Source organism: Lepisosteus oculatus, chromosome 9, assembly GCF_040954835.1.
Source record: "Lepisosteus oculatus isolate fLepOcu1 chromosome 9, fLepOcu1.hap2, whole genome shotgun sequence".
NCBI classification, from domain to species: Eukaryota; Metazoa; Chordata; class Actinopteri; order Semionotiformes; family Lepisosteidae; genus Lepisosteus; species Lepisosteus oculatus.
The window spans coordinates 336,371-347,856 of NC_090704.1; the positions used below are offsets into that span (position 1 = coordinate 336,371).

At 41.1% G+C, this 11,486-nt stretch overlaps 2 protein-coding genes across 2 annotated transcripts; both read right to left on the reverse strand.

Annotated features, from left to right (window-relative positions):
- Positions 1-988: 988 nt before the first annotated feature.
- Positions 989-3,673, reverse strand: c9h1orf52 (chromosome 9 C1orf52 homolog). Its single transcript, XM_006634818.3, has 3 exons — positions 3,274-3,673; positions 2,049-2,250; positions 989-1,438 (listed from the first exon to the last, which is right to left on the reverse strand). Exons 1-3 carry the CDS (start codon positions 3,550-3,552, stop codon positions 1,287-1,289), a joined length of 633 nt encoding a protein of 210 aa, XP_006634881.1. The 5' UTR covers positions 3,553-3,673; the 3' UTR covers positions 989-1,286.
- Positions 3,674-4,276: 603 nt separating this feature from the next.
- Positions 4,277-9,693, reverse strand: bcl10 (BCL10 immune signaling adaptor). Its single transcript, XM_006634714.3, has 3 exons — positions 9,352-9,693; positions 7,795-8,083; positions 4,277-7,565 (listed from the first exon to the last, which is right to left on the reverse strand). Exons 1-3 carry the CDS (start codon positions 9,400-9,402, stop codon positions 7,195-7,197), a joined length of 711 nt encoding a protein of 236 aa, XP_006634777.1. The 5' UTR covers positions 9,403-9,693; the 3' UTR covers positions 4,277-7,194.
- Between the last annotated feature and the right edge of the window lie 1,793 nt (positions 9,694-11,486).

Here is an 11,486-nt window from a genome sequence, read left to right on the forward strand (position 1 = left end):
TCCACTCAGAGAAAGAAGGAGGTAATGTATTTAGAGGAACGTGTGTAATATTGAGAATATTTATTTACTTTTGCTATGACATATGTATGCATTTGGAGGCTATTTTTTCCACAGTTCCTTATCCTAAGTAGGTAGAGCCACTCTGGCACCCATTGTTATTTAATTTGCTAGAGGGGTTTAAGATCTATTGACATTGGCTTCACAGCTGAGGCAATCTGATCAGATAAGCAGCCCCAAATTTAGTGGAGACAACATATGTTTGGGAATTTACGAGACAGGAATTTCCCATATCCTGTCTGCGAAACAAATGTGGTCAAAACAGTTTAATAGACTGCAAATAATATTAATTATTTTATGAATTACTTACTTTGAAATCTTCCTTATGTTCTTACAGAACCATGTAAAACATTCAGGCTTTGCTTTAGGAAAAAGTTCAACATTTCCCACCAATCTTAACATTTTTTATGTTTTCCAGCTGCAGGAAAGGTACACTCTTTATGTTTATTTTTATTTCATCACTAATTTGAAAATGATTACTAGGACTGTGTAGTTTCAGATTGAGAACCCTAACCAATATCGCCACCTAATGGAATTTCCACAAACAACAGATCTGACATCGTTAAAAATTATTCAAATGTGTATACATACAGTGGTTAACATCCATATCTATTGAATCTCATTTTTAACTGCCTTTTTTAAAAAAAATGCAAAGCCATGAAATTAATACAACTTGGATTTCCATAATGAACTGAATTTACCTCTCACATTTTGCAAGTGATGCTTCAAAGGAAATGTGCTATTACAATTACACCCACGCACAAATACTCTCTGTTAACCTGCTGTGTGCACTCAGGTGATCCTTGCTTGTGGGTGCCTGGCTACAGGGGGATCTGCCCAAGACCCAGCGATTTATACAACACAGTACATGACTGTGCACAAACTAATCCTGGATTCAAACTACAATTATGATCAATAAATGTTCTACACACACAGTTACCAACCTGTTTATTACACATAAAAATTATAAAAGACATCACACGTGTCTTTACTTTTTTACTTCTTACTTCTCAAAACAATGTCCACAAAAGCAGAAAGCAGATTTCCTTATGTTAACTGCATCACCACAGTGCCAGTGAGTAAATCCTAAGAACCTAAAGAGCAGTAGTTCGGCTCCAGCACAGGGACAGTCCCCCATCCTGTATCCCACAGAAACAGGGACAGTCCCCCATCCTGTATCCTGCAGCACAGGGACAGTCCCCTGTCCCGCAATCCCGTGGACAAAGGCACTATGACTGGAAGCTCTGCCGGAGAATCCTCTTCTCCTCCTCCACAAAGCTCTTCTCCGAGCTGGCCTGTCCCACCTCACGCTTCCTCTTCTCCTTCTGCTGGAAGCTCTCCACCTTCCGCTTTTTAGCAGACGGACTGTGCTTGTCCTCATCTGTATTGACAGGGAGCTGCAGCGTCAATATTGGTACTTATTGATCTAACAACCGACATCTGCCCACAACCCCTTTGACATAAACACTTGAACTCTCCTCTGCAACTCATCCTGCAAACCCTGCAGTGGAGCGGATGAGAATGCCCAGTCTCCAACTGCACCTTTAATAAGGAGATCATAATGTCCTCTTAGCGGCTCAAAACAAACCAAATCCGTGGCATAAGGCAACACTGTGTTCTTGAAAACTCACCACTGCAATAGTTTTGCTTAATATGTAACCGTCTTGAATTATCGAACAGGCTGGATGAGCCACATGTTCTTTTAGTGCTCTAATTTATACCCTTTCTTATGTCCCCTGAAAGCTGCACACACCTAAGAGACGATCTGAAAAGGACAAGCACTCTGAATGTACACAGCGACTAAACTAGATGACTCCACAACAGAACAGGAGATTGGTTCTGCATATAGAGCATTTTTATTAAGAGCCTTACAACTTTTACCCAGATCTTTTGGTACGACGTTACTTCTGTAGAATCATATTTCATCCAATCGCATGACCACGAGCTGAGCAAATTCCCATTGCAAACTGGAGAGCGTCACTGTTACTCACCGGAATCGGTCAGCTCCTCGCCTTCGGGCAAGAAGTGCACGCGCGCTCCCGCCGGCTGGGGGGCGTCGTCCCCGTTGTCCTCATACATATTGGACCATTTTACTGCCATGTCCCGGCCAGGGGGGGCGCTCTTCTCCTGCGTGGCATAAGACTGCGGTGGAGGGACGGCGTTGGTCTTCCACGGTTTAAATTCCTTTGCTGGCTGTGATAAAAGGAAGAGGAGTGGGAGATTTGAAAACAAGAACAAACTATTTTTTAAATAGTTCAACTAAGATTTTTTGTTTGTTTGGGCAGGTTTCCACACTATAAACAACGCCTTAGTGAAAGTAACACTCACAGAGAAACAAACTTGACGAACTTTATTCATAATATTTTAAATACTTGCTGACTTAAGACGTCGTTAATACGTCTCTTGTCCTGTTTAACATTCAGCGTTTGGCTTCCGAGTGATGCAGAACAGTTACCGTGGGAAATGGCAGTTCTGTAAAAACTGCACAGGTGATCGCTAATATATAACTGCACAATGGAATGGATTCATACAGCAAGCTCTTCATACAACGCTTTTTATTATTATTTTTAATTTTCATTGTAACACCTGTACATTTTGTGAATCCGATATTGAAAAAACTGAACACGTTTTTTCTCATGTCATCGTAACAGCTTTTGGGCACTATCTGTTCTGGTTAAATAAGAGTAATAATTGTATAAATTAACATTTAAGGACATTGTTCTTGGTGTTCTGAATAAAAATAAAGACGTTCGTAAAATGTTATTTTAATTTTGGCAAAATTTCACATAAATGTCGAGTGTGTAAAACCTCTACGTGCTTCAGATAATTTACGGATTCATTTAAGCTGAACTCAGATTCTTTAAGAGTATATAAAAACGCCCTTAGAAAACTGGTTTAAAAATCCTATGCGATACCTAAGGTAATCTTCTTGATTAAGATAATATTCCAACCGGTATGTTGCTTCATTCATTTGATGTTGTCTTTGTATTGTTATGGTGCAGTATCTGCATGTATATGTCCTTGATTGTTATTTTCTTCTTTCTACAATAATAAAAAGACCATGCTTTTGATGTGAAGCATTAATATTCCCCACGGTGACTGGTTGTAAACGCCTGATGTGATTTATTATCAATGGGGAAATCCGATGGACAACACTACCGGAAACCCCGAGTTGTAAAAATGGATCAACAGCTGGTCACTCGTTTGCGGACTTACTTCTTCCGGTGCTTTCACGGTACGGCTTTCCCAGTCGATTTGCTTATTGAGCGGATTGTACAGGAACGACGGCTTAGAAATGGATCTAAATAGATCATCAGGTTTGGGCAAAGCCACCGCCCCGCCGACAGCTCGTGTATCCCCCTGCTGAGGCGCACTTCGCTGGCGTGTCCGGCCGGCAGCCTGGGCTCCCTGTTCACAATCGGATTCGCTGTCGGACTCCGAGCTGCTGCCGTAAGCTGCAAAGAAACTGAGCGGGTCTTGACTCTTCTCGGTCATCCTGAAAACGACGCAGACAAAGACTGAATTTTATAGCTCAGCTGTTCTGCACCCACACAGCCCCATCTTTCATTACAGTAGCGTGATGCGGAACGAAAACAGGAAGTCGTCCACATGCGGCCGGATCTTCGGGATGGTGCGCGCGTAGGGACAAACAGCCTTTTGAGGAGGTGTGCGATGGATACACGATTTGAACTTTATCCAAGCATGGAAAAAGAAAAGGGGTACTTTGCAAGTGTTTTATAGGCACACATATTTCCATATTTCTAGGTGTGCTACTAAGTAAATCTGTCGCCAGTCTCGCTCCAGGAGCTCTTGTCATGAAGCTGTTTGCCACAGGGTCTGCACTGTAATTCAGGCAGAGATGTACTCCCTTCAGCAGGCAGAGGGCTTTGGCGACTCATACCCGAAGACATTGTTTCAGTTTTGAATTGAAAAACGCGAAAATGCATTTAAAACCGAGAACAGGGAGCACTTGTGTACAACTAAAGGCCGTGAGAGTATAGGACAAACTACCAGCCATGCTGTTGAAGCTGATACCCAGTTTTCTTCCAAGAAACAGCTGTATCCTGAGATCCTTGGGTCAAGCAACTAATTACCAAACGGGCTGGCTGGGCTGAATGACCTCCCCTGCTTTGTTATGTTCTGATGAATTACGTTCGGACTGAAATAAAAAATCTGCACTATAAAATGGTATATAGTTCTAATTTTCCACAAAACCCACTTGGTTTTTTCATTATCAATTTAATTAACATTTTATATTAACTGCAACAGTCATCCACTGGAATCCATGACATTTTCTTTTTTTCTAACAACAAAATCCAGACAAATTCTGGTCACATTGCTGTATGGGAGACCTCACCAACTGAGCAATCAGAACACACAGGAGTATAACAAAGTCCAAAAGAAAGTGTCTCAAACTATAAGAAGAGCCTGCAATAATATCCATCTAATATCTAATGCTCATTCCTGGTGAAGGTCATGACAACACAGAGTCTATCCCAGAATCACAGGATCAAGGCCATACCCTGTATGTGCAGCAGGTCTTCCTAATAGCAGTTTAACCAATTTGTACGGTGTCCAATGAAGTTCCAGGAAAAGGTCATTTTCTTTCTAAAATTGTTTTATGAAAGTGGCAATAATGCTTTCAGATTGACAAAAAGTGTCATATCTGCAGTATAGTAAATTTGGTTATACTATTTTGTTGGAAATGTGATATAACAGAATAAAACAGAAAAAATGAAAAAAAATCATAATATCTCATTGTAAATTTCTGTATATATGAAAAGGGAGAGTAACACCCACATTCTCCTAACAACTTGCAATCACAATAACAGGTTTAGAAGGTTAAAAACTGAAACATTATCCCCACAATCACAAAGCCAAGTCTGAACTTGGAAATTCCCTATCTAAAGCAAAACACAGTTTTGGGAATATTTATTACTCAGTTCATTATCTAAACTGGGAGCAAGCTGTCAGCAGCTCAGATCAGGGTGAGGTAACCACAGAGTATAATGACTCCTAGAATTATTGTGGTGCAGAAACACACACCTTGAACATACTGTAGGAGAATTTCAGTTCTATACTCGGGGCAATGCAGAGCACACTTACAGGTTTTGTTTATAATACAATGGAAAACAGGAACAGCTGTCAGAAACTGGGATAAATGGAGAGTGATCAAATATTTTCTTGAGTTGTATCTGTTTCCACACAGATAGTTTACGTTACATACACACAAACACTCAACGTCAATCTAAGTACTTTCAGTTCTCAAAGCCAGAGTTCTCTTAATTAAACAGATAAAACGCCTAAATGATCCATACCTCACAGATGTTCCCAATCTTCAGAAAGAGACGATCTAAGACTAACTGAACTGGGGCTCTCTAGGACCAGGGATGAAGACCCATGTGTAATAGCAAGAACCAACGGAATATTTTTAGCATTTTCTAATTTTATATGAAAATATAAAAAGAAGAAATCTCAGATTTCCTGAAAAACAATATTTTCAATGTGCGTCATTTTGTTTTTAAAGTAGTGTAGGTAATATTTTAAGTAGTCAGTCAAAAGTCTTAGTGAAGATCAAAAGGACAATAATATGGACTGCAAGTGTAAAAGAAACCAAGAACTTAGGCAATTAAGACTACATAATTGTCTATCATAAAAGGATAATAAACTGGTTCATGATCACAAGATCTTTACTACAAGATTGTTAGATATATGTAGAAAATATATGCAAAAGTTTAATACTAAATGTGTCTGAATGACAGTTAAGGCCTCTCTAGAATGTTATCCCAAATATTTTATTGGAGGAGCACAGGACGAATCGCCTGTGTTCTAGACAGTGATTAAGAGAAACACTGCTTTGAGATATAGTTCAAATTTACTTAAGATCTAAAATAACAAAACCGCAGCATTTCTCTATAAAATTTTCTTTTTTAGTAAAGATATATTAGAAAACTTCCACCCCTTTCCTGTTTGCCATAGCTTTCTTATGAGTAAAATTACTGGTCACTTCTCTCTTCCAGTAACTTATCACTGCACAAGTGTCACAATGACAGTACATATTGTGAATGATCAGTCCAACACTGTATCAATTCATTTCAGTATAAAAAAACGGTAGGCTACATAGCTTTTAATTGCATCGACAGTTAAAGTTATTCTCAGTTTTTTTTTGCATTTACTGAATGCTAAAATATGGAAGTATTTGTTACAGTCTGTATGTCAAACATGTAGGCACAAGTTTATTTCAGCTCTGTGCCTGTGCATGTAGCTGGTTTCCGCACTTCTCTAACATCCCAGTGATTCATATTTTTTACATTTTTAAGAAAGCTCAAGTGTTCCAGCAGGGATGTTCCTGCCAGAGTGAGATTATATCTCATACTGTCTGAGCAGAACAGGTTTCTACAGCACCAATCAGGAAACCTTCCCCGAGGCACACACAGCTCAAATCCAAAGTCAAAACCCAGCTGACTCACAAACTGCTGTGGACACTACAGGTATGAAATCAAGAGTCCCCAGGTATTAGGGAAATAGGGGTCCCTTTCTTCTTTGAAAATATTAAAGCAGCACACCTGAAGAGAACAACTAACAAGCTGTGCAGATGCTGATATTTCCAAAGGCAGTTTAAGGAAGTTCTACTATTGTTAAAGTTTCTAAGAACTGTATCATGGGCTGAATATTTTCCTTGCACTTGTAACCATTCAGATTTTAACAGTCATGTACAAAAATCAGATAAGACAGGCTGTTAGGACCTTTGTAGATTTTTTAGCCCTTTCCATCGTAAATTACTGGACTCTGCAGCAAAGATCTCTGCACAAGTGGACTGCAGATTATTTCAACCCGAGAGCAGCGAAAGAGGTGTGAGAGCAATGAGACAAACACTTTGCGGAGGTTTTCACTGTGTGAACACTGATAAGCAGCACCTAAAGATGCAAAATCACAAATCCCTGGGAAGAGGGAAGATGTCCTTGGAACAAGCAGTGATGGAAAACACAGCTGTGAGGAAGGCAGGCAAGTTCCTTGAGGGTCTGTAGATCACAGGCATACTAACCAGCTTTAAGTCCTGAATGCCTGAAGACGAGTGCACATGCCCTTGCTGACTCCTCACAAAGCAAGACAAGTTGCAGTCCCAGCACCACACCATCAGGGCGGCGACAGAGAGCGTGAGCGGAGGGGCTGGAAGAGAGCATCAGTGCTGCTGGTGCTCCCACACGCCCCTTCTGGCTCCGCCTGCAACTCGTCGGGCAGCGGGGGCGCCCCAGGGTCGCCGGGCTTGGGCAGAGCTGCCGAGGAGGACCCGGAAACAGTGCTGCTGAGCGGGACGTCCTTGTCCAGCCCACAGGGCAGATTCATGGACCCCAGTGCGGAGGAGCTGGAGCTCCACTCCCCCTCAGGGTGGTACAGCAGCGTGGAGTCGTGGCCCTTCTCGAAGTTGGAGTCGTTGGAGAGGGTCCGGGAGAGGTCGTTCGTCGCCCCCACACACTTCGGCACACAAGTGCTGCAGGAGGCTCCCGCTGCAAAGCAAAGCACAAGCATCAGATGCCCGCGCCCCATTTCAGAGAGAACTGACAAAGAACAAGTGGAAGGGAACAGAGGTTACATGGATTTGCCAAATACTTTTAATTCCCTCCCCTTCCCGTTTCTTCTGCTCTCTCTAGGTGCGTACGACAGTCCCCGCCACCCAGGGTGCTGCGATATTATCAAAGTCTCGCAGTTCAATTTGCCTGAAAAGGCTAAAAGTACCTTTAATGGATTCAATTTTTTCATTTTTCACTTTCTGGACCTCGTCTGTGATTTTGGCGATGATGAAGTTCATGGACCGGCCCAGCTGGATGGACTCCACCAGGGCGTCCAGCCCTCTGGGATTTTCGGCCAGGTAGTCCAGGAGCTTCCCTGTCTTCTTCCGGTGGGTGGTCCTGCAGCTGATCTCCTCTGTGTCTTCCCGGGTCAGGATCTTCTTGGAACGCAGGTAGTCAAAGTGCCTGTCGGCTATGATTTTATCACACAGGTACGGCCGTAGCCTCTCCAGAGCCTGACAAAACACACAGAATCGATCCACATGTAGGGCGCAGTCAGGCAAGATCAGTCTTGCTTCTCCTCATGGAGTTCGATATTAACACTCACACAGCACTTTAGGCCTTAAAGAGTTGGCAGTTATTACTGTAAGAGGAAGCAGGACGTGCTTTCTAGAAACTGGTGACTACAGTTTTCCTTAGTGCATGTTAAACGTCAGGAAAGCTATAAAAGTCATGCTGCAGTTTAAAGAGACGTGTAACAGGTATTGTCACGCGACAGGGTAACTATAGTCACTGATTCAGATAGTATCTGAGGCAGAAGCTACGTGATCTTCTGGGAAGGACCAAGAGACCAAAACTTTACTAAGGAGCAGGAGCTGGACGACGTGAAAATATTTTAGAAATCTATTCTATTCTTATCAAACGTTCGATAATAAAGCTCTTCCTCACCAGGTCTGTTCTTGTTTGCAGGTTTGTGTTTTAACACAGAATGTTGTCCAAACCGGTTTTCAGTCAAATATTTGTTTGTTTTTTATTTCAAACTTGCTTATAAACCTTAGGTCTTTCGAGCATACTGGTAGAGGCAGAATGTCATAGTTGCAGTTTCAGTACATGCTCTGGTGTTACCTTCGTCTGCTTCAGCAGTCATGCAATACAAACGCGCACTTAGCTAAAGACGGGCTTTATGTCATCTCAGAAACCCAAGTCCTATAAAATCTTGGTAAATACTGCAGCAAAGTCCGCTTTGGGGAATCTTTCAAATGTGTTAATATGAACAGATATGAGCGAGGATCCTCCTGCTGACCAGCTGTGTTTGATGCAAGTATGTTCCTGTCGATTCTTTCATTGTTATCACTAGTTTACACGACGTCAAAGTGGAATAAACGGCCGAAAAGGAAGTTTGCACAAAAGTGAAATGTGTTCCGAGCCTGGTATACACACACTTGGCTGTGTTAAACAATGACGACAGGAAAGGTCACCGTGTCGGCGAGCCATTAGCGACAATGCGCAGGCACGCCCACGCGGCTCGTGCTCTCCGGAGCAGCGGGAAGACTTTCCACGCCACGAGGTTCGTGCTCCCCCGGGACCCACCTGCAGGGTTATCTACCTCAGCCACGAAACCTCCTCTAGCACCATTTTTTTAAAAACATGTTTTAACTTTTAAAGCGCCAACCAAAAACACGTCAGTAAACTACATATTTGTTTGTCTGTATATACGCGCAGGTCTTCACTTTAATCTACTGTATACTTTTAACAGGTTTCTAAAACGACCTTAAACACTTACTTCCTTTTTTATCTCAGCCATTTCATCTTCAGTTAGGTGTGGGACATCCATTGTGATATTCAAGCACGTCTTCCGGGGTGCTCTTAAATTTCATACACCATAACAGTTCACTTCTCTCGGTGGCGCTGACTTTTGTCGATACCACGATCCGAGCGGACGCGGAAACAAAAATGCTTTTGAGTCTTTTGCTTGTAGCTTATCTTCGCTGTCGAATAAACCGTAAGTATCTTATATTTTACCGCACACCAGTGTGTTTAATCCCCGATAAAAGAATGAAGATAGTGCTCTGCGGGTTTGCCACAGAGAAGTGTGCCGGTAGACTTCCTGCTTTCGGACAATGATGGAAAACGACGCGACAGCGACAGCTCTCAGCTAATTAGAATAGTGCAACTAGTAAAATACAGCAGACAAAGAATAAGCGATGAAAGCAATTTAAAGCACCAAGCCAGGTACTGCGAAATAAAATATTTCCTTTTCAAACTTATCAAATGCATTATCTAAATTCACTGATTTATAAGTAAACCGAGTTATCACGTTTTCTGAGTAAACCGTTCACTCTATAAATGAGTGGACAGTTGGCAGGGACCCCGATCTTTCATTACACACGTTAGCAAACTGTATTCATGTACTGTGCCCCCCATCTCAATTAGAAGTTACAACGTATTTGCCAGTTTTATTTTTATAACTGGGTTTTACTCCTAAGATAATCAACGTAACTGAGTTTTACTATTACTATGCTCTTCATACGCGTCATAGGTATTTATACATGGAAGTGGTGATTAAATCTGAATTTTTTTCTAGCAGTTTCAAGAAAGTATTCCCACAGGAAGCAATTTTATGGCGCAGTGTTGGGAGCCCAGTGATGTCAAACATTTTACACCACACCTTGTGAAACAGTGGTAAGCCTTCACAATTTTAAATATATTCAGCGCAAGAATTTAGAGAGAAGAACTGAAAATTACACTGAAGACAGCGTTGTGCAACAGGTACAGATTTCAATGTCAGTCAGGTGCACATGCTATTATTTATTAATATTATTTTCTTTCATGGATTATTCACATTTTTAAACCCATCCGCTATGAATAAATTAGTGTTTAAAAGTTTAAAACAAAAATATATGTGTAATTCTTAGACTAATTATCTCGGCAAAATTCTATGGTTATTTCTATGGGTTGGTTTTTTTTTTGGCAAAGAACCCATCACAATGAGTTAGGATGGTTCATGCCGTGGTTTGTAATTGTATACAAAAAACCATTAATGTTAAACACGTCATTATTTCAAAATTGATGCCAGGACTGACATGCCGGAAGACTCCTTTTTTCTCATTATCTTAACAAGAAAGGGTTGACTGATGTTCTCTGAACTGATTGTGCCCATTCTGCTGTAAAAAGGCAGTAACGTCGCTCTTTTTTCCGCGTTATATATACACAATGAGCACAGCCCCGAAGTGACCAATCTCGTCATTTACAACAAAGTCTGCTGTCATAATTGCACGTTATAATTAACGCGTGACCTACAAATTCCCAGGTTTGTTTTTTCAGTACATTATATTCAAAGTCCCCTGTGCTTCACGGTGCTCCAAATTCCCGGATAAGGACTTGAGTGCGAAGCTACAGGACATCAGCTAAAGAAATGTAAGTTTAACAAAAGACACAATTATCTGTATTAATTTTAAATCTGCACAACAGGGCTCTTTACAGAGCATATTTGATTAACGATTTAGTAGAACAACTCCCGAATAAGGCAACCAGCTTCCAAAAATGATCTTAAATACTTATTACAACTATAATACATAATTTCTGTTTCGTCTAATAGAGGCTCTGAATTCCTCTTTTCTCCTCAATGGTGTCTGATGGGAAACTATTCGTTCTCTTGTCAGTACTTCTTCTAGATAGCTCTGACTACGATATCAGGCTTAAGAGAAACATTTATCCATAAAATGTAATTATACAGTACATTTCACCACCAACATCAACTGTTTTACCTAGATGTTTCAATTTTTTTAAATAAGTTTTTATCTCGACACTTGATTTCTGTAGTATTCCAAATAGTATATTCTGGGGAAAAAACATGTCTATACATAAGAGACCATGTAAGGAGTGTGTGTTTATGGAAGCCGGATAATTTAAAGGCGA

Coding starts and splice junctions, on each gene's coding strand:
- c9h1orf52 (XM_006634818.3), bottom strand. CDS start 3,552: ATGACCGAGAAGAGTCAAGACCCGCTCAGTTTCTTTGCAGCTTACGGC. Junction 2,251..3,273: donor CCGTGAAAGCACCGGAAGAA/GTAAGTCCGCAA, acceptor CTTTTATCACAG/CCAGCAAAGGAATTTAAACC. Junction 1,439..2,048: donor CGAGGAGCTGACCGATTCCG/GTGAGTAACAGT, acceptor CTGTCAATACAG/ATGAGGACAAGCACAGTCCG.
- bcl10 (XM_006634714.3), bottom strand. CDS start 9,402: ATGGATGTCCCACACCTAACTGAAGATGAAATGGCTGAGATAAAAAAG. Junction 8,084..9,351: donor TGGCTGAGATAAAAAAGGAA/GTAAGTGTTTAA, acceptor GTGTTTTGTCAG/GCTCTGGAGAGGCTACGGCC. Junction 7,566..7,794: donor AAAAATTGAATCCATTAAAG/GTACTTTTAGCC, acceptor TTTGCTTTGCAG/CGGGAGCCTCCTGCAGCACT.